At 40.4% G+C, this 24,099-nt stretch overlaps 1 protein-coding gene across 29 annotated transcripts in view; it reads right to left on the minus strand.

The window, feature by feature from the left end:
- KCNMA1 (potassium calcium-activated channel subfamily M alpha 1) overlaps positions 1-24,099 on the minus strand; it is a 768,447-nt gene that overhangs the window by 245,740 nt on the left and 498,608 nt on the right. For all 29 annotated transcript variants that reach the window (XM_037727278.1, XM_037727288.1, XM_037727276.1 and 26 more), the window contains exon 6: positions 3,443-3,518. In XM_037727278.1, coding sequence (XP_037583206.1) covers positions 3,443-3,518 — 76 coding nt within the window. The remainder of the gene's footprint in view (positions 1-3,442; positions 3,519-24,099) is intronic.

Genomic DNA, 24,099 nt, shown 5'->3' on the forward strand with positions numbered 1-24,099 from the left:
GGAAGGAAGGAAGGAAGGAAGGAAGGAAGGAAGGAAGGAAGGAAGGAAAAAAGAAAAAGAGAAAACAGCAAGGCAATTCCCATTTTGAAAAAATTTGCTGAGTGATTCATGTTTTACTCATCAATATCTACCACGGTCAATGAGAAGGGGAATTATAGCCTTTAAACACAGCTGCTGACTTTCCTCTGATAGTAGAATAAGTGTTCTATCACCTGTGTGTAGATCTCCAGTTTGCAGGGCAATTGAGGAACTGCCAAAACCTCAGATGGTGAGAGGCAGTCTCCTTGCTTTCCCTTTAATTGGCCTGTTTCAGGCTATGGAGTATTCCAGGCCCACTGTGGGCTTGCAGTTTGGGAAAGGGCCCTGATGCTGGTCATATACCGTGATTGGCCCATTTCATCCCATACACTTTAATTTCCTCTGCTGCCTTCTCAATTCTGTATCAATCTTTCTGCCACCTTATGCTTCTCTGCCCTGTTTCTTCCAGCTTTTGGCCCAGTGAGGCAGCCAAAATACTGAAAATGAAATACCAACTTCAAATCATGATTTCGAATCGCATCACAATGCCTCCATCCCTACCTAATGCCACGGATTGGCAAGGATTCACTGCCAAAGACAGCCAGACAAAACCTCCCTAAAGATAATGACATGGGTCCCCCAACCCACCCTGCTGGAAGGACTGCTATGAAAGCAGCAGAGTAAAGAAGAGTCACAGGAGAATCGCTAAGTGTCCAAAGCCCTACAAATGCTGCACTTTCTCTGGGAAAATGAGAGCTTTGGGATCCACACTTGGGGATGCCCAAAAAGGAGTCAAAGTTAGCTGGGCTGGCACCTGGAGAGAGAATGGGCTCAGAGAGTCATCCTAGAGCTTCTAGAGTTCTTACAGTTACATGACGTTTGCTTCTGTCCCTGGTGACTTGGCCTTTCCTACCCTCTTTACCTCATCCTCCTCTTTCCACCACAGAACCTTCTTGTCCAGGAGTACAGAATTACCCAGCTTCCCCAAGTGCCATGCCCTCACACCAGTGTGATGTTTGCAGCTTCCTTGATTCGAAGACAACCCTGCTCCTCACACCCCCCACATGCCCAGCCCCCCGAGGATGACACTTAGTTTTCTACCAGGCTTACCTGAAGCACCCCCTTCTCCTTGAAAAGATCCTTGACTGCCCCACAACTCATGCCAAGCCCAGCTTAGTTGCCCCCCCCCCCAACCCCTGGGCATACTGACATCAGCATTAATCACACTGTCAGACGGCCTGGCCCCCACCTAGCAAGGTCTCTGCCAGCAGGACTCCATCCTAGTACCCACCTTGCTGCTGACACCAATGGGTGCTCATTCCAGGCTTGCTGAATTACCTCAACCACCTGGTTATGACCATAAGTGACAAGAACTCTGAAAACCCATGTTGTGGGGTTGTGGCAAAAAGTACCCTCTGATAAGAGTTTCACATAGTGGGAAGTGGGGTGCCGGAGAAATGCTGTTTTGGGGCCCGGATGGCAGATGCCCAGCCAGCCTTCCACCCTGTGACTCTTCCCTAGGGCCATTTTCTCCCTCGTACCCTGGCTGGCTGCTTCAGCTTCCCCGGCTCTTCACTGAGAGGAGGAAGCACCCATAACTGTGCAGTTGGTGGGTAAGCTGACCACCAGGGAGTCCACAGTCACTTCCCATATCCAAAGGAAAGAGAGGTGAGTGTCCTAGCAGAGGGTCAGAAAAAGATATTCAGATAGTCCATCATTCTCTCAAGTCCTAAAAGGGTCTAGGGAGTAGACAATATTCCCCAGAGCAATGGGACCTTCTCAAAATGCTGGCATCAAAGATTAAAAATCCCCCTAACATATAATGTAATTGTGAGACAGGGAGAGACAGATACTACCTGATGCTACAGAGTATCACAAAACACGATCCCTACCAGAAAAATGAGTGTCTCTTAAGGACAAGGCTCTATGTTTGGTGCTGGGTACTGGTACATTCCACTTATAAAAACGCAGTCCAGTGGAGCAAATCTGATGTAGGTAAATATGGGAGAGATGCTAGCTTCATTGACCATGTACATTTCAAAAGTAATAGGTTTCTAGTACATAGAATAATCATTAAAAGGCAGAAATCAAGGTTATTGTCACTTAGAAAAATATGAAGAAAAACAATATTCACTGTATATGAATACTATTACATTATTGCTAATAAATAGAGAACTCATGAATTCTTATCTCAGGATAATGAACAGTAAAAGGTGGGAGGACATACTTTTAAAGACTTCGGTGCCATCGGATTCTCTTTTTCTTTTCAACTTGGCTAATAGAAAGTGAATTTGATCTCACAGTCACACAGATGAACAGTCAGAGGAAACCGATTTGGAATTAAGGCAAAACAAAATAAACAAGCAAAAAAACACAAACGACCAAGGAGTAAAGCCAATCATAGGTTGAATTTGTTGGCTGTGTCAGGTTCATTCAGGAAGCTGGGTCCCAGCCTGTGTCACCAGAAAAATGATGCCAAATCTAATCCTCAAGACTGCAGCTATATTAATTACAAATCACAAAATATGGAGGTGTCCTGTTTTTAATCATTTATCAAATGCATGAAGGGCAACCAAAGAGGAAATGGAATGTTAGAAGTGAGCTTCTTAGAGTGTAATTTCCTAGAAGAGAAATTTATAGCCTGTGCTTATTCTCCATTAGAGCACGTCTAACCTCTTTTATTAGTTTATTCATCAAGACAGCCCTGGTTTCAGGGCAGCTCTGCAAGCCGGCAGGTCATCAGGAAAGGCATCCTCTGGGGGCTTTTCCTCCTGGTCCAGTTGTGTTTTCCAGATCATAACACAGTTAACAGAAGTATTCATGGCGCATTCGTCAGGAGGTTTGTAGGTTTTCCCCCAAAAGGCAATTCACAGAGCAAGCCCCCAGGGCTATATGGATATAAAGTGAACATCTAAAATGTGCTTTGAAATGAAATGATTTTCTGTTTGCCATATGAGGTTTGTGATTGCCTCTCACAGCGTTGCTTCTATTGCCTTTATGACTGGGTTCAATTTCTTATTTAGTGATGTAATAAAGGGGCGATTTAGGATCTGGCAGCAAGGACTTCCCAATCAATGAGCAAATCTATCCCTCATTCGTTGTGCACGTCTCCCTTTGACACTGTGGCTTATATCTGGGCAACCCCACTAGGCACCCAGATATCAGCCATGCATCCCTAAAATTGTCCCTGCTCCCCTGCCTGCACGGCTATTTCTCTCTTTTCACCACATAGTTCCCTGGCCCTGCAGAAGACAGCAACCCAAACCCTGCTCTGGGTTTTCTCTCCCTCTCTGTGTTAGCTCACTCTTTCTGTAAATCACATAACATTAATAATGTCATTGTGATGAAAGCAAGCACACTTGATATTTGCAACTTGGCAGAGGGGACTGGAATGAAAAAAAAAATACAATGAAGAACATCTTACCTTGTTTTAAGAATATTCAGAAACTGCAAAATTTCTGAAAACTGTATCAGTCTCAGAGCTCTTAAAAATCTCAAACCTGGAAAGAAGAGTGAAAGAGAGATGCATTATTTTCAATGCGTGGTTTTAATGTTCACCGTCTGCCATTTGATTAACAGTTCCCAAGGGTCGAAGGGATGGGAAGTTCTTGCAGAAGATAAACCAACTGGTACCTCGGACATATTCCCTCATTCTGATTCTTGACTGGTTTAATCTTGGCTGGTAAATGGACTTTCTCCTTACAAAGGTAGCCTGTTTGGAACCTCTTTAGGGGAAGGGCTCATGGGGAGGAGCCAGGTTAATGAGACTTTTCATTGGGTGATCTCTGATTGAAAGCACAATTTTCTAAGTTACCTAGCTGTCTGGCAGGATTTTGTCTCTGAAAAATCCTAGGAATTGTGATAACTCAGGGTAACCCTTGCGCTAAGAGCAGATTGAGACTAAATCGGATAACCTTACGTCTTTGATGGATTTTATTTTTTATCTTTATCTTCAGCCCTGATAAAATGAAGAGTACAGCCCACAGTGTTATCTGTTTTCTACAAATATCTACATTTTCCCCCCAAAAAAAAAAAAAAAAAAAAGATCAGTAAGATATCACACCCCACAGCTTCAGGATTCAAAATTTATATAGCTCCCCATTTAGTAAGAGTTAAGATAAACGGTTTGTCCTTTCTAAATCAACGACCTCTCTTGAATGGAAAAGAAACATCAATGTTTAGGTGGCAGAAGAGAGATGAAGAAGGAAAACACATCAAGAACCCTTTAAAAATGCAAATTATTATGTTTTAGGAGCTAAGAGTAAATTATATTTCTGTTGAGGTGAAATTCATGAGTCAGAACATTCACAGTCAGTCCTGGGCTATAACACTTTGGCTATCATGCAAGGATATGACTTACAAAATGCTGGTTTGTCACAGCTCTGAGACACATTGAATGTCACACCCACTCCCAAGGGGATTTTCTTTTGCAGATTTTCTAGAAGCATTTTATTCAGCACCACCGTGTGCCAAAGGCAGTGTGAAGCCCTCCAGAGCACTGAGCTGACAGACAGCTCCATGCCTGTGGGTGGGGCTTTGTTCTCCCATACCCGTGAGGCAGTAAAAAGGCAGCCTAGGGCACAGCGGTGGGAAGGAATCCTTACTACCTTCTCCTTGAACTAAGAGTACACTAACTGTACCCAACATGGAGCTGAGCTCTTTAGGTAATAAGGGAAAATGAACTTGAAGCTCATGGAGTGGGGGAAAATCTGACTACAAAGAAAGAGAGAGAAAAGGATTGGCTCAAAAAATAATTTCTCATCTGAAAAAGATTTACCATCACAAACAGAAGACATTTTTATGAAAACATTCTCCTTCTATGCTAAATAATATTTATATAACTTTTTATTAAATAATTGCAGAGATGAGACGGGATGTTGATGAAATAGAAGGGCTCACAGCCAAAAGCACAGTCGTAACTGAGCTGATGAAAGCCTGACTTAGCACTGCCGAAAACCGACCATGGTGTGGAGTACAAAACTAAGAAATCATCCCAGAAAGCAGAGAAAATAAGGGAAAGGGACAGAAAAAAAGATGAAACTTCAGAAAGTAGACACAGAGCAGAGATCACAGAGATCCAACCTGTGAATAAAATGTGTTCCAAATGGAAGTCCGAACAGCACATTGATCATAAGCAAAGGCCAGGACATCACAGAAAAGAACTTTTGAGATAAGAAAAAAATGACTGGAGACTAAAACATAAAAAGAAGGATCAGCTCTTAGAGACCAGAGGCAAGAAGCATCTGGCTTTTCTTGTTCACGTTTCAAGTATTAAAATCAAGCAATAAAAATGAAGCATCAGTGCTGATGGGGTTATTTACCATTAAAGTAACAAAGATCATTATCTATAAGTGTTAAATGGTGATTAGGAAATTCTCATGATTTTTAGACAAACAGAATCTGATCCAAGATTTTTATACCCAGTGAAGTGGTTGTTCAAGAATAAAAGTGACAACAAAATTTTAAATTCTAAGGTCTCAAAACAATATATTGTTTGCTCAGTATGTACATAAAGCTTTCAAAGGGGTTCATAAGACTTGCTAAATCAGAATGGGAGAGGCAAGGGCTGGAAATTAAATCTATAACAGACTCCACTGCTGGTTCTAACCTTCCAGTCCAGCCTAGACTGTTATCTCATACCAGCATCACTGCTGCATATTACTGAGCTAAAACAAATTTAGAAACTTGGAGTAGAAGGCCACTGGCAATTAGCACTGAAACCATCAAAGATACAACACCCTCCCGTGTTCCTCCAGGGATACGCTCCAAGACTTCCCAGCGAATGCCTGAAACCTCAGATAGTACCAAATCCTATATGTATTACATACACACACCTACGGTAAAATTTAATTTATAAATTAGGAACAGGAAGGGATTAACAATGAGAATAAGGGCCAGGCACAGTGGCTAACATCTGTAATCCCAGCACTTTGGGAGGCTAAGGCAGGCAGATCATGAGATCAGGAGTTTGAGACCAGCCTGGCCAACATGGTAAAACCCCATCTCTACTAAAAACACAAAAATTAGCCAGGTGCTGTGGCACACGCCTGTAACCCCAGCTACTCGGGAGGCTGAGGCAGGAGTATTGCTTGAACCTGGGGAGGCAAAGATTGCAGTGAGCTAAGATCGTGCCACTTCATGCCAGCCTGGGCGACAGAACAAGACTCTGTCTGGAAGAAAACAAACAAATAAGCAATGGCAATAATAAAGTAGAACAATTATGACTGTATGCCCCAGCATCACTATTCTTGCACTTTGAGGTCATTATTAAGTAAAATAAGGGTTACTTGAACACAGGCACTGTGGCAGCAAGACATAGGTGTGCCCACTGAGTGGCACTGAGAGACTGACGGTTGGGAGTGCAGATGGCGCAGATGTGCCGGGCAAAGGGAGGGTTCTTGTCTCAGATGGGGCCAAGCAGGACAGCATACAACTTAAAACTTATGAACTGTTAATTTCTAAAATTTTCTATTTAATATTTTCAGACTACAGTTGATGGGGGGCAACTGAAACCTTAGGAAGCAAAACTATAAATAAGAGGCAGTCCTGTAGAAATACACACACTAACAATATATTAGCCACTTAGGGTTTAATCATGAAAATACTGTGTATACATAGATATACTTGTATTTATGGAACTAAAAACAGAATACAAACAACCTGAACTTCAAACTGGATTCCTTCTTTTAATCTTTAAATGATGCCGTTTGTATCGTATATCAAATCTAATCTACAGCTTGCCACATTTGAGTGAGCCACAAAAACATAATAGACTAAAAGCTTTTCTTTTAATTAAGGTGTGTGAAAGTAAGGGGAGGAAAGAAATGAATGCAGAGGCCACAGGGTCCTGTCCTCTTGCTAGAGACAAACTGCAGATCTAGCTCTGAGCACCTTCTTAACAAAAGCAAGCAAGGAGACAGGAGAAGATTAATAGTGCATACATAAGAGAGAAAAACAAACTGGCTTGCAGGAGAATCATTTATTTTTCTCAACATGGAGACCAGAGGGAAATGTCTCCCTGCAAAAGGGACCCAGGGTGTTGCAGAAGCAAGACCCCTTGGGCTGAACAAAGGTGCCTTTGCCTATTTGACTGGCACTGAGTTTCATTGATGCAAATGAGTCATTGAAGTTCTCCATAGGTTAAAAAAGTCAGTCTACATTTTATCCTCAGATCAAGCCAGACTATCTGGAGAAATGGTTGATCTAAAGCATGTGTCTTTCAGGAATCTTTCACAATACCTCTGTATTAGTCTATCCTCACTCTGCTAATAAAGACATACCTGAGACTGGACAATCTATAAAGGAAAGAGGTTTAATTGACTCACAGTTCTGCGGGGTGGGAGAAGCCTCAGGAAACTTATATTCATGGCAGAAGGGGAAGCAAACACATCCTTCTTCATACGGTGGTGAGAAGAAGTGCCAAGCAAAGAGGGAAAAATCCCCTAATAAAACCATCAGATCTCATGAGAACTCACTATCACGAGAACAGCAGCATGGAGGTAACTGCCCCCGTGATTCAATTACCTTCCACCAGGTCCCTCCCACAACATATGGGTATTATGGGAACTATAATTCAAGATGAGATTTGGGTAGGGACACAGCCAAACCATATCAGCTTCCTGACTGCTTTCTGCCCTGGACCCCTTGTGGTGTCTGCTCAGAAGCTTTCAATGCCCTCCTTCAATGCCCTCATTTTACACAGGGTAAAAGTCAAAGTCCTTCAAAGGCCTAAAGCGATACCACCCACCACCAGCACTATCCCCTTTTGGATCTGATGGCTTCCTACTGCCACTCCTACTGTGAATGATTCCTGAAAGACACGCTGATCTGGCAGATGTCTTCAGTGACCCTTGAACACACAGGCATGCTACTGCCCCAGGGCCTCTGCACGTGCGGCCTCTCTGCCTGGAATGCTGTTCCCCAGATGCACACATGGCACACTTTCTCACCTCCTTTAGGTTCTCACTCAGTGTCCCGTGATCAGTGTGACCTTCCCTGGCTACCCAACCTAAACACGCAACTCCTCCCACACCACCCCTGAAACACCCTGTCCTCTTTCCTGCTTCACTTTTCTCCTCAGCACGATGCACCAGCACCTCAGTTACGTGGTTACCTTCTGTCTCCCTCTCTGTAGCATCAGCTCTACGAGGGGAGGGGCTGATGTCTGCTTTGTTCAGGGCTATATTTTCCAACACTGAACATAGTGTCTGGCATAAGGTGAAGGCTCAATAAATCCTTGTTTGAATAAATGAATGAATCAAAGTTTTGAGAAAGAATTAGGTGGCAGAGTTAAAGGTTAGATAATCCACATTCAGAATTCTGAGACCCTATGTTGCCTACTAAAGGGAAAAGCCACAGCTCTGCGGGGTCCCCTGACAGAGGTCAGGGCTGCACTCTTAGGAAGTAGAAAGTAGCCTAATTGGGGAAAAGCCTTAACCAATGGCCACTCCTGCTATAACCAGAAAGAGCCCAGAGGACTACAGACAGCGATGTCAGGCTAAGAGAGGAGGCCAAGAAAAGACAGCGGAGAAAAAGACACCTCTCTTTGGTGACAATTATTCACCTTCTCTATTTTATAATACCTCTTGTTATTTTTTATTCTATAAAATCTCTGAAATAAATGATTTTCTAAGGCAATACAAAATATCTATAACAGAGTTGTGAAGAAGAAAATGTGTATATAGCAAAAGCCAGAAATTACATGCCCTCTCCAAAAGGTACCGGGTTCAGAGAGTTTTACAAGTGAGTTTTTTACACTTTCAAGAAATAGTAAACTTGTCTGTCTATATTATATGATCAAGTCTTAACAATGGACTTATCTGTGTTTTTCCATGCTCTGTATTAGTTTAGAAAGTTGGCATTACCTGGGCACAGGTTCCTCACGCATTTTTTTTAAATGGCAAGCTTATCACACCAATGACTAACAATAATCCTAAAGAAATTACTAGGGTATCATATCCGGGGCTGCATTAAATAAATAAAAGACATGAGCTATATTGGATGCTGTAGGGTGCAACCCAGATCCCCTCTTCAGGGATCTTATTTGTCCTAAGCTCTTGAAGAGTGACCTGCTAAAGGCTCACAGCTGGTCCCTCCATGACAATTGCCCTCTGCTACAAGGAGCTGCCTCACCTGAGGCTACAATCCCCTGGTGCCCCCGCAATGGCTGGCTGATGTGGGAGCAAAGGTCAGCTGCCTTGCCTCAATTTGGGATAACTCTGAAGGGCCATCTGATGGCACTGTTCCCTGTGGGATGGGCTGAGGCTTCCGAGGCAGCTGCACCCAGCCTGAGTTCTCCATCCTTATTCCCTCACAGGCATGGGCATTAAATCCTACCCTGGTGATCTGCATACCTGAAGACCAAGCATTCTCAGAGTCTACATGGGCATACCAGAGGCACTCAGTAAATGGTAATTTCATCATATGATGATAGAGAATTACAACAGCATAGGAGTGTACACACTCCACAGAAAAGTCATCAAGATGGATTAGAAAGCCCAGAAAGACAGAGACACACACAGACACAGACAAACAGACACACACACACACACACACACACACACACACACACACACACACACAGAGTACATATAGTGTTACCGTTATTTTAAATTACTGGTTAAATGATTATGTTGACAATGACATCAATTTATTATTATAGATGATCTAGTATATTTAATTACTACACACTAAAACCTCTATCTTGTTTTAAATGTTCTTACAACAGAAGAAAATAGCTAAAAAGAAAAAAAATGAGATATTGTATCCAGTACAGTTTGTAAGCAACAGAGCTGGTTTCATCCCAAATGTGTCATACTCTACAAAACCCAAGCTTGTCGCCACTGCCCTGGGCAGCCCACCAGTTCCAGTTCAGACATGAGGACTCAAGCAAGCACTTTCAAGACTTCGATACATCTTGCCAACTTGTCCTCACAATTTGCATTCCCTTCAGTATGCAAATGCTCTTTTGCTTGTATCCCCATTGGATTGAGTACTGGGATAGAGAAAATCGGAAGGCAGGCAGCAAGGGAGGGAGGGAGGGAAGGAAAACAAGAATCCCAATTTGAGGCCAGGCACATGGTGGCTCACACCTATAATCCCAACACTTTGGGAAGCTGAGGTGGATGGATCACTTGAGGCCAGGAGTTCGAGACCAGACTGGCCAACATGGTGAAACCCCATCTCTACTGAAAATACAAATTAATCAGGTATGATGGTATGTCTCTGTAATCCCAGCTACTCTGGAGGCTGAGGCAAGAGAATCGCTTGAACCTGGAGGTGGAGGTTGCAGTGAGCCTAGATCTCGCCACTGTACTCCAGCCAGGGCAACACAGCAAGACTCTGTCTCAAAAAAATAAAAAAATTTAAAAAATTTTTTAAAAGAATCTCAGTTTGATAGGGCCCAAATAAGAGCTCATGGCCGTTTTATTTTGCTTTTCTATCTTAACAAATGAAGCTAATTATTTTCTTCTCTAAAATGCTTGAGTGGCCTTTGCCAGTCTGCCTGTGTATTTATCTTATCTGTAGTAATATACTTGCATTATTTTATAAAGAAGATTTCTATATCATATATTATCTCCCACAGTTCATCAGTCTTCTCAATTTGGCTTATTTTTCTTATGTCAAATTTTACTTAAGAAGAGTTTCTTGACCATGCGTGGTGGCTCACGCCTGTAATCCTAGCACCTTGGCAGGTGAGGTGGGTGGATCACGAGGTCAAGAGATCGAGACCATCCTGGCCAACATGGTGAAACCCCATCTCTACTGCAAATACAAAAATTAGCTGGGCGTGGTGGCATGTGCCTGTAGTCCCAGCTGCTCCGGAGGCTGAGGCAGGAGAATTGCTTTAACCCGGAGGCGGAGGTTGCAGTGAGCCGAGATCACGTCACTGCACTCCAGCCTGGTGCCTGGCGATGGAACAAGACTCCGTCTCAAAAAAAAAAAAAAAAAAAAGTTTCTTTCCTCCTGAATTCTAAAATTTGTTATATGGTCAAATATATCAATCTTTCCATCATGTTTCCTTTTTTCTATATCCAAAAAAAGTCATCCCATCCATCATACAGATTATTTATTTATTTCCTGCTTCTATATTTTTTTCTTTGCACTTTCTGGGCACTGGTTTTGAACTTTGACTGCACATTTAAATCACCTGGGAAACTTTCAGAATTGTTGGCACCTGGGTCTAAGCACCCCTCGCCACATTCTGATTTAATGGGCTTGGGGTACAGCCAGTCAGAGGGAGTTTTAAGGCTCTCGAATGATTCTAATGAGCCATCCAGGTTGAGAAGCAAACTTTTCTGTAACTGAACATATGGTAAATATTAATAAATATTTTAGATTCTGTCTCAACTACTCAATTTTGCTGTAAATAATAGGGAAACAAATAGATGTGACCATATTCCAGTAAAATATTACTCGTATAAATAGGCCATGGGCACTAATTTGCTACACGTGCTTTGGAGGCATGGGATTCAAATCCATTGCACATATGAATCACCTGGCATTTGTAAACATTCAGATTCTGACTCAGCGCATCTCAGATGGGGCCTGATAGTTTGCCTTTCTAACAAGGTCTAAGCCATTGTCAATGCTGTTGGTAAGAAGACCACACTTGGGGAAAACAAGACTGCAGAACAGTGGTCCTCAGATTTTTCTGCAATTGCAATCCCCTGAGGATTTTAAAGCACTACTGAGGCCTGCCTACCACCAGGTTCAACTAGTCTGTGGTACAATCTGGGCATCAGAATTTTTGTAAATTTGGATTCAAATTTGTAGCCAAGTTTGGAAACCACTGGCTTAGAATATATTTTCTTTTCTCTAACCTTTAACTTGTTAATCCGTTTTGATGTATTTATTTATTTTGCTTAAGAGTGTGCCAAAAGGACCAAGCTTTATTTTTCTAATCAAGATGATTCTAATCTGCAGTCAGATGATTGATGATGATGGGTCCAGTGTACAGCCACGTTTGGGAATCACTGGTTTAAATATCTTTTATTTTCTTTTATTACCCTCTAACTTGTTAATCCATCTTGATGTATTGATTTATTTTGGCTAGTAGTATGTCAAAAGGAGAACGCTTTATTTCTTCTCCAAATAGCAAATTTCCCTTAACCGGAGTAATCACTTGAGTAATTTAAAACCAGTAATCTACCCACTAAGCACACTACCAGTCTATTTAAATCAATTTTAAAGAACATACTGGCTAACTAGAAGTTAAATCAATAAAACAATAAGAGATTATTTATAAAACAAAGCATTCAGCTTAAGATTTTGAGGGGAAAATAGTCTTGACAATAGGAGAAAGCTGATATTTTAGTTTAGTGTTTATGACCAACTAGAAAACTAATAAATATGAAAAATAATTTTTAAAATATGTGGAATTTGATGGGAGCAAACAATAGCAACAAGAAAACAAATAAAATAAAGTCCTGGCTGATCCAATAAAAAAAGAAAAAAAAATTATGCATAATGATATACTAACAAATCTGTGAAAACCTCAGTGAGAGGGGTGGCTTTCTGAAAAATATAAACTTTGAAACTTGATACACACAAAAAAGAAATCAATTATAGGATAACATTTGAGATATAAATTAAAATATGAATTAACAGCTTCCACCAAAGACTCTGCACCCATATATAATTTATGATTATTGTACACACATTTTATTAAAATTATAATCTGTTCCACAATACAAAAGGAGATGGAAAGCTACTAACTTATATTATAAAATAAACATAAACTGGAGGCCAAAAAACTGACTCTCAAAGCACAAAAATAAAATACAGATGGCCCCCACCTTACAATGGTTCAACTTACGATTCTTTGACTTTTCAATGATGCAAAAATGATACCCATTCACTAGAAACCATACACACACAACCACTCTGTTTTCCACTTTCAGTACAGTATTCAATAAATTACACAAAATTTTCAACACTTTATTATAAAATAGACCTTGTATTAGATGATTTTGCCCAGCTATAGGTAATGTAAGTGTTCTGAGCTTGTTTAAGACAGGGTAGGCTCAGCTATGATGTTTGGTAGGTGATAGGTATTAAATGCATTCTCAAACTTAAAATGTTTATGATGGGTTTGTGAGGACATAACCTCATGGTTGATTCTAGTATTTGTATTCTAATATCATGAAGATTATAGATGCCAAAATTCTATTACCAACATAGGCCAGGTGTGATGGCTCACGCCTGTAATCCCAGCACTTTCAGAGGCCAAGGAAGGTGGATTATGAGGTCAAGAGATCAAGACCATCCTGGCCAACACGGTGAAACCCCGTCTCTACTAAAAATACAAAAATTAGCCAGGCATGGTGGCACATGCCTGTAGTCCCAGCTACTTGGGAGGCTGAGGAAGGAGAATCACTTGAACCTGGGAGGCAGAGGTTGCAGTGAGCCGAGATAGCGCCATTGCACTCCAGCCTGGTGACAGAGCAAGACTGTCTCAAAAAAAAAAAAGAAAAATTTAAAAAATACCAACATAAATAATTCATCAATGAATTAAAATGATAATCCAGAGCATTCTAGTTAAACATAGCAGATGGATCACAGTGGTTTATCTCTGCCCCCTCTCAATACTTTACTAAAGTAATACAAAGGTTGGGGGCAGGGGTAGGAAACAGTAAAATCCAACAAGAACAAAAAGAATAGAAGAGGAGATTACAACATGTAAGAGACAAAGACAAAATGTTGGTAGATATTCTGTTAGAAACTAACTTGGCATGTATATATATATATATGCCATATATATACACACACACATACACACATATATTTTCCATAAATACATATTTCCATAATGAGAAAGAAAGACATATACACACATACACATATATATCTCTCCACAATGATAATCAGAATATTAAAAATGTCTTTGGTCAATACATAAAGACTGAGGTTGGTTGGGGGCGGTGCAGAGATCACAGTGAAGAATGAAACAACTATCTGAAAGGTAAAATGACATGGCTGACCCTGAGAAGAGGGAGGCTGTGACAATGACACTGAATGACTGGAGTGCCAAACAGGAGTAGTCAGTACATGGCAGCAAGTGCTTACGCTTGAGGTGTTACAATAGAGCAATATCTTGAGTAAACTGTAACTCTTAGAAGAAACACACTGACTCCACAGCTGGAAGACCAGTTACTGGACAGAAACACACTGTAGCACACCTCAGTACTCCCCAGACAAACTGCAACACACAAAGCCAGCATTCCCAGATAGGCTAACAGAAAATCTCAAATGCAAAGATAAGCACAAAACAGGCTGGGTGCGGTGGCTCACGCCTGTAATCTCAGAACTTTGGGAGACCGAGGTGGGCGGATTACTTAAGGTCAGGAGATTGAGACCAACCTGGTCAACATGGTGAATGCCTGTGTATACTAAAATACAAAAAATGTGTACCGGCAACATGCGTGCGCCTGTAATCCCAGCTACTTGGGAGGCTGAGGCAGGAGAATTGCTAGAACAGGGAGGCGGATGTTGCGGTGAGCCAAGATTGCTCCGCTGCACTCCAGCCTGGGTGACAGAGTAAGACTCTGTCTCCAAAACAAGCAAACAAAAAAACCCAAAAAACAGGAAGTTAAAACTGCCAAGTACACCTACATATAACATTGAGAGAACGAGGCCTGACACAGAGTCATTCTATAAGGCCCAGTTATATGGAGTTCAAAACCGGGCCAAACTGATATATGATTGGGAGAGTGGTTACCTTTGTGGGGGTATGGTGATTGGAATGTCACCAGGAGAAGGGACTGAGGGTGGGCAATAATGTCTATTTCTTGAGCTAAGTGTTGGCTTCACAGATGCATTATCTTCATGAAAATTCATCCAGCTGTTGCCGGGTATGATGGCTCATGCCTGTAATCCAGCACTTTGGTAGGCTGAGGCAGGAGGATCACTTGAGGTAGGGAGTTCAAGACCAGCCTGGCCAACATGTTGAACCATCATCTCTGCTAAAAGTACAAAATCAGCCAGACGTGGTGGCAGGCACCTATAATCCCAGCTACTTGGGAGGCCGAGGCAGGAGAATCACTTGAACCCAGGAGGCAGATGTTGCAGTGAGCCAAGACCACACCACTGCACTCGAGCCTGGGCAACAGAGGGAGATTGGTCTCAAAAAAAGAAAGAAAGAAAAGAAAGAAAGGAAGAAAGAAAGAAAAAGAAAGAAAGAAAGAAAGAAAGAAAGAAAGAAAGAAAGAAAGAAAGAAAGAAAGAAAGAGAGAAAGAAGAGAAGAGAAGAGAAGAGAAGAGAAGAGAAGAGAAAAGAAAAAAGAAAAGAAAAGAAAAGAAAAGAAAGGAAAAGAAAAGAAAAAAAGATAAGCACAAAATAAAGAACAGCCAAACATTGGAGGAAAGGCAACTTTTCTCCAAGAAATATAAGAAATTACACCTCAGGCAAACTGACCTTTAAGGACACAATATTAACAAAACATTAAAACAAAAACCGCTTTAGAAAAAGTTTGAAAAATATAAAGAGTTGTGAAAAAAATCTCAACTCAAAAGATCAACTACATATCTTAGCAATTAAAATTCTGAACATCAAAATCTTAAAAGGCCAACTTAATAGAAGAATGAACATAGCCACACAGCAAAATAGAGGGCTGGACTATCACACAGGCATCTTCATACAAAGAGACACAGGAAAGAAAAGTACACAAGAAAAACTAAGAAACCCAGAAAACAGGAATAAAGTTTTCCACATCCATGTAACTGAGTTTCCAAAAGGAAAAAATGAAGGAAATAGACAGCAGGAAATATTTAAAATAACATTAGAATAAAGTTTCCTAGACAGAAAGAATGACCTGCATCCTCAGACTGGAAAGGTCTTTTACGTGTCCAGCAGGTTAAATTGTAAAAGACCTAAATCCAAGCATATTGCAGAGAAATTTTATAACTTCAATGTGAAGAAATAAATCCCTTCAAAGCAACAAGAGTCAAATTATTGTCACAATTCACCTGGCTTCACTGGTTACAAGAAAACATAGGAAGGATATCTTTACAATTCTCAGGACAGATTAATTTGAACCAAGTAATATATACTTAGCCAGCTGAAAGAAAAACAAATCCAAAAGAAGTGAGATACAAGAAGCAACGTGGAAAAAGATAAAAGTAATGGATTTCTTTGTGTTGACTTAGTATGTTTTAAATGAACATATAATAACAATGATCTAAAATTAAAATCTCTGGAAATACACAGAGGATGGAGGTGTGAAGGAGAGAGGGCAATGGGAAAAAGAAAGGTGTGCAGAATTTCTTGTCTTGAGAGGATACAATCGATAATATATATTAACGGAAAAAAAATAAGTTTAAGTATGTGTACCAAAACCGTAAGGATATACTTGGAATTATAAATTCCATAGCCTAGAAGAAAAAAAGAACAAAGGAATTTAATCAATGGAAGAAAAGGAATAAAAGAAAAAACATTGTAACCCATTGAACGAAAAGGAGAAAAATAAATAAAAGATATATTACTCAGAAAACACAGTTACAATAGTAAAAGAGCCCAAATATATTTGTAATCATAATAAAATTAAATTAAAATTACTTTCACCTATGAAAAGACAGATATTCAGATGATATATAAACAACAACAAGAACAAATTCCAGACACACGCTATTAAAAAGAGATATATTGTAAACAAACACACACCGAAAAGTTAGAAATGAAAGAGTGGAAATTATGTGGCTGGCCAATGCTGAAAAAAGAGGAACAAATAAAGCAATGATTATATCAAACCAAGTGGCAGCTACTGCAAAAAATTACATGCAAAATCATATTTAAAAAGAATAACAAGTAATACCTCATTTTGATAAAAGGAACAATCCACCAAGAATATGTAACTTAAAAAAAACTTTATATACCTAAAAATATTCCTTTGAGATAAATAAAACAAGTATGATAAGAATGCACAAATACAGGATATTTAAGTCACGTTTAATCCCTTGGGATATATTCGTATCTACATGCATCTGAATGGATGGGCGGAAAGACACACATAGATATTTGTAAACTAGGAACACACATTCTTTAATAATAGCCATGAGCAGTCTCAAAATTTGACCACATTATTAGGCCACAAAGAAATTTCATCAAAATCTAAAATGCAAAAATCATCTAAGCCGCATTTACCACAAAGCAATAGAATAAGAAAATACTAAAAGGATGGCAACAGTGACTAAGTAGTATAGAAATAGACTCTATTCTAAATCAAAAGGAAGACAGGCATCATGCAGTGATGGACCTCATATCATAATGGAAATAAGTTTGAGATGAATTAAAAATTAAATATAGATAATAAGGGATAAAAAATTTGAAGAAAATGTAGGTATATATTTTAGTCCTCTGAAAAGAAGAATTTCTAATTTCAGATGTAAAAGGAGTCATACAATTTTTGGAATATAGGCTCTGCCACCATAAAAACATCAAAATTCTACATGTTTAAAATCATAATAAAAACAATACCCAATGAAAAAGTAATCAAATATGATACAATAAGGATACCTTCTTTGTAATGTCAAAAGCATGTATGTAAAATATTATATCCTTAGTTGAAAAGTAGGCAAAAAATCACAAGCAGGTACCTCATGAAGGGGAAAATATAACTAGTAAATAATCATTAAATAAATTAATTAAAACCATTTTGTCTTAACTTGGTTCAAGTAAAAGAAATGCACACCATAAACAAAACCCAACTCATGATGAATTAATGACTAAAGATCCAAAACTGTTAAACTACTAGAAGAAAACATTGAAAAAGAGCCCCATGACAATGGTCTGGGCAAGAATTTTTTGGATATGACCCCTAAAACACAGGCAATAAAAGCAAAAATGGACAAACATGATTATATCAAACTAAAAAGCTTAGCCCAACAAAAGAAATCAATGGAGTGAAGAGACAGCCTATAGAATGGGAGAAAAATATTTGAAAACTATACATCTGATAGGGAGTTAATATCCAAAATACATAGAGAACACACACAATAACAAGAAAGCAAAAAACCCACTTAAGAAATGGTCAAAGGACCTGAACAGACATTTCTCAAAAGAAGACATGCAAATAGCCAACAGTACTTGTTTAAAATGTTTGGCATCGCTATTCGTCAGGGAAGTGCTAATCAAAACCACAATGAGCTGTCACTTCACACCTGTTAGAAGGGTTATTATCGAAAAGACAAAAGTTAGGTGTTGATGAGGATGTGGAAAAAAGGAACGCTTGCACACTGTTGATGGGAAGGTAGATCAGTACTATTTTCCATTATGGAAAATAGTAAAAAGGTTCCACAAAAACCCAAAAATAGAACTACCACACAATCAAGCAACCCCACTACTGGGTATATATTCAAAGGAAATGAAATCAACATGCTAGAGAGATGTCTGCACTCCCATGTTCTTTATAGCACTATTCATAATAGCCAAGGTATGAAATCAACCTCAGTGTCCATCAACAGATGAATGAATAAAGAAAATGTGATACATACACACACACACACACACACACACACACACACACACACACACACAATGGCATACTATTCAGCCATAAAAAGAATAAATTCTTTCATTTGCAACCACATGGATGGACATAGAATTTATATTAAGTTAAATAAGCCATGCACAGAAAGACAAATATCACATGATCTTACTCATATAAAAAAGTTGATCTTATAGAAACAGGGGCTGAGGTAGTTGGAGGGAAGGGTGGTTGGGTAGATATTGGTCAAAGGATACAAAATTTCAGTTAAATAAGAGAAATAAGTTCAAGATATCTACTGTATACCATGGTGATTATAGATAATAGCCACATAGTATTCTTGAAAAATGCTTAAAAATTAAAAATAAACTAAATGCAAATTAAACAAAAATAAATAAGCATTGTATTTATTCTACTTAATAGCAATCAGTTTCACCTAGTGGAGATGACTCTGCAATGAAATAGTCTTTAATTCAATTTATAAATTGATAAAACCTTTTCAGAAAGTAATTCAGCATTATTAATCAGAGTAATTCCAATTCTGGGAATATAGCCTAAGAAAATTTAACAAAATATGGAAACATGCTCCAGAAACAAAGATGCTCATTGCAAAATTATTCATTAAGCAAGAAAAATAGAAGGCAGCTTAAAATCCAAAAATGGGTCTTAAGTCTGGTACATCTTCTTTATAAGATATTATATATGTTCAAAAATTATAACAAAAAAAAATTGATATAATGTCAAGTTAAAAAAGTAGAATATAGAAATTTAAATGGCGATTACCAGGAGCTTGGTGGGGAGAAGAAAAAGTAATTGTTCAGTGGGTGCAGAGTTTCAGGTTTGCAAGATGAAAAAGTTCTGGAGCTGTTTTGCAGCAATGAGAATATACTTAACATGACTGACCTGTACACTTAAAAAATGGTTAAAATGGTAAATTTTTTGTTATATGTTCTTAACCACAATTTTTTTAAAAAATAGCAAACTGGAAATGCTGGGGAAAAAAAAAGAAGTAAAAAATAAAGTGCATGTTCCCTATGATAAAACCGTGAAAACTACAGATACATGTAAAATGAAAAAGTAGAAGAAAGGCATAAACTGATGACATAGGTCATGCTACAAAGGCAGACATTTTGGATTTCTATATTATTCTTGAGGTTTTTTTTGTAATAATTACATTAAAATTTCTTATTTTTATGCATAATTACTTATTGCTGTAGTTAAAAGTCAGTGGCAAGTCAGGACTGGAATATAGGTTTTTCTGACTCCAAGCCCTGTACTCACATGCCAATGGTCATGTGAGACCATTGGCTCCAGGTGAGGAGGACCGTCTGCCAGGGCTGTCCCTTCAGAAGGTCAAACTTGGTGCCCACGGCTTGAACAACCAGGTTAGGGTCCTCCTGAGACCTAGTGCCGTGGAATTTTAGCAATGACCAACCAGACAGATTAAGGGATCTTGAACTCCTTTCTCAGATAAAAGCAGAATTGCTATACTGACAGAAATTGAGGGATAAACAGGTAAATGGTAACTCATTCACTGTTCATGGTTCTTGTGATCCCCAGACAGAAAAGACTGGAGATTCACGCATGTGAGGTCCTAAGAGAGGACAAGACAGAAAACACAACAGCAAATACATCCCAGCCCATCACGGAAAGCCTGCCAGGGTTTTCCAATTTGCTATCTTCCACTGCCTTTCACTCCTTAATCTTTAAATCCAAAAAGCTGAAAGGTTCCAATAAACCTCTGTCATTTCCAATCCCTGCAGCCCCACACAAATCCTGAAGAGCAATTATTTTTGTGGTGTCTGACAAGGTCATTGTTATCTGGCCTTGCAGCTCAGAGGGATCAAACCCAGGGCAGGCATATCAGGGTAAACAAAGGATGTTCAGGAGCATGGGGAGGCTTCTTCAGGGTGGTCCCCTGCAACCTGCTGCCATCACAGGTCCCACCTCCCATCTCCAGCTTGGTCACTGTGGGGACCACTTGCTTCTTAGCCACAGCAGAGTGAATCTGAGCCTCTCCTTCCCAGCTGGAGAAAGAGGACTGTTTCACTTCCTCTCAAATGCCCCTGGGCTTTGTTCCTGCAGTTAGAATGTGTGTTCTATAAACAGTTCTTTCTTGTCTGACCTTTTCTTTTCACCATCTTTTCCTTTGGTAATTGTTCAGGTTGTTTTGCTCCCTACTTTTTTTTTTTTTTTTTTTTTTTTGAGACAGGCTCTCACTTTGTCACCCATGCTGAAGTGCAGTGGCACAATCATAGCTTACTGCAGCCTTGACCTCTTGGGCTCCAGCGATCCTCATGCCTCAGCCCTCCAAGTAGCCAGCCACCATGCCTGGCTAATTTTTTCTATGTTTTCTAGAGACAGAGTTTCGCCATGTTGCCAATGCTGGCTCCCTGTCTTAACCCAGTCCTGGTTCCTGTTCTGACAGATGCCAACATCAGTTGATATTCAGACTGGGATTGTCACCCATTCATTTATTCATCCCACACACAGGCACACAGTGCCTGCTTTCACCACCCCTTGTGGTTCCAGATACCATAGCACAGGGTGAGGCTCCTGTTTCTGTCTCTTCTATTTGCATAGAGGAGCCAGTAAGTAGAGAAACACATTTTTTACAAGTAAACGCATAGGACTTATTGACTTTACCTCTTCATTTTGTTTTAATTTTTTTTTTTTAAGAGACAGAGTTGCAATGTTTCCCAGGCTGGGGTGCATAATCATAGCTCACTGCAGCCTTGAACTTCTAGGCTCAAATGATCCTCCCACCTCAGCCTCCCAACATGCTGGGGTTACAGGTATGAGCCACCTTGCCCAGCCTGACTTTACATCTTAAGTATATGCAAAATAACTTATCTTTTCCCTCTCCGCTGCCAGAACAATACTCTGCACTGCTGTTGCCTCCATCTGGACCAAGAGCCCCACTCTGGTCTTCCTGCTTCACTTCTCTACCCTAGCCCCCAGGCCCTACTACCATTCCCCAGAAAGCAGCCAGCATGGTGTTTTCAAATATCTATCAGATTACACTGCTTCCACTAAAGCCTGTCACATGACGTCCATCTCACTAAAATGACATTTCAGATTCTTTAACTCGTTCTGGAAGGCTTTCCACAGTCTCTGTTCATTTTATCACCACTGTCCATGTCCTCACACCCCGCACACAGTGTCTCTGCTCCACAAACATTTCCCAGTTCCTCCTCAGCTCTGAGTCTTCCCTTTTGTTTCTTATCTCAGGAATGTTCTTCTCCCAGATCATTGCAAGCCTGGCTCATGGGGGTCTTCTCTGACCACCAATCTGGAGCCCAGTCCTTTGCCGCCATTACCCATTTTTCTTTATAGGGTTTACCATGATCTAAAATGATCTCATTTGCTTGTTCAGGTGCCTGCCCCCTGCCTGTTCCTCAGCAGAATATCTGCTCCAATGGGGCAGGTGTCTCACTCACCAACTCACCACTCTCTTCTAGAACAGTGATGACTGGCACGTAGTGAGTGCTCTCTACTGAAAATGAATAAATGCATTAATCCTTTCAAAGGAAAAGTAAGAAGGGTATTGGATACTAAGTCCAACAGCATGGTTTTACTCCATTATTCAACTTTTTCTCAGGAAATAGTGTATGTGCTCTTAGCATAATAATTCCATCATTTGGTCTCTTCTCTGTAGTGGCTTTAATCCTGATTCTCTCCAAGGCCAGATGTTACAGCACAGAGCAGCTCTTCTCTGTGATGAGGGGAGAGGGAATCTAATAATCTGGCCAGCTGATTCTAGGGTTATAGACACAGAGGCATGAATATTTAGATTCCAGATATTTCAGCTGACAGAAACCTTTTAAGTCAGTTCTAATGAAAAGGATTGACGAGGTCTTACCTATTGCTTGCTAATTAGAATTTTGCTAGGCATAATTACATAATGCAAAAGTATGTGAACTGTGCCTACCCACATTAGAATCCTAAACTAGGTTTCAAAGGAGCTACATTCCATTTTAAAGAAATTCCTAGTACTGCTAACCTTCCTGGAAATAAAAGCTATCCCTCCCTAAAACTGACCTTTTTTTATGACCAAAAATGTACATTTTTTAAGCTATTTATTTTAAACCCCTAAATATTGTGGATGCCTAAATAAAGCCAAATGCCTGTGAGAAGCAGCTGAGAAAAGAAAATCTGCCTAGAAAACTGTTCTTACGATCTCTCCTGGGTAAGAATAATAAAGTGCCACCCAAGACAGGCAAGACCACACTCCCGTGGTCAAATGTAGGGACAGAAAAAAAAAAGAGACACAACTCACATTGTAGCCCCTGAAAAAAAAATATTATCGATAGCTCCAAATGCCTCCTCTGAAAATGCTGACTCACTGAAAATTATTGCCATTTAATAAATAGGTAGCAAGCTATTACATCGTTTGCCAAACTTTCTTCAACATTGCTGAAATATGTTCTTTAATAACTTAGTAACATTCAGGAGCACTAGAGGCCAGTTAAATTCATCTAAAAAGGAAGGACAAGATTTCTGCCTCCCCCAGCATATCTGTGTTCTGTGAGTATGCCAAGGAAACAGAAATGAAGGTGGCCATCACCTCTCCACTGGACAGTTCCCCAAATCTAGCCCTCAGGGAAAGCACTTTTTTTTTTTCCCAGGCAGCCTCCAGGAATACAGAATACCTTTGGGAGGAGAAGAGCCATGGACGGAGGAGTCCTTACCCCAGGATGCACAAACCCCACAGCAAGACACCAATGACTGCCAGAAGTTCGGTGGTTCCTCCTTCTCGGGAGCAGCAGACCCAGACTTCACCCGGTAGCCATTATGGAACAGGTCCCCTAGGGACTTCCTGCGGCGCCTGCCGGGTTTGTAAACCTCTGTGCCGGTTCTGCCGGATGGGTGGTGGTATACCAGAATCTTACTGGGGATCATGGTAGAAGGAGGGAGATGGGATAGGCTTTCACCTCCCTTCAGTTCACTCCTTGCAGGAGCTGATGCTCTGGAAAGACCTGGAGGAGGCTGTGTTCCTGTGACCCGTGCTGCAAACAGGTCCTCCTGCCCAGCACAGTGTGGGTCACCAGCATCTATGTCCTGGTGGAGCCAATAGACACTCTCTCCTCCCTCACCCTCCAGTCTCTCTTGCAAGAACCCCGGCATGCTCTGGGCATTGGATGCATGCAGCCACATCAGAAAGGCGGTTAGGAGGGGCGGGGCAAGCGCTCTGATCCACGATGTCCTGCGAGCTGATCAATCAGCTTCACTCCAGAAATAACCATGTAAGCTCCTTAGGACATGGTTTAGGGGGATAAAAAGAGAAAAGGCCATTAATTCCTCAAATCAAGTGGTACAGAATAAAGTATGAGAGAGGCTGCAGTTTGGGGCCCATTAAGTTCTTTTATTTTAGTAATCCTGCTAGACAACTGAGCACTCATAACGAAGACTCCCTTAGAGGATGTGATGCCCAACAAGGGAGAAAAACTGAATGGCCTCACTCCTCCTGTCCCACCTCCCACCACTAACATAACCCAAATACACAAATTGTCTGCTAATCCTATATGTAGGACTGAGGAAGAAGAGGAATTCTGGGCTTTCCAGAGGAAAATGGGAGGAGACATTCACTAGAGCTCCT

Source organism: Cebus imitator, unplaced genomic scaffold, assembly GCF_001604975.1.
Source record: "Cebus imitator isolate Cc_AM_T3 unplaced genomic scaffold, Cebus_imitator-1.0 Scaffold11, whole genome shotgun sequence".
Taxonomy (NCBI): Eukaryota; Metazoa; Chordata; class Mammalia; order Primates; family Cebidae; genus Cebus; species Cebus imitator.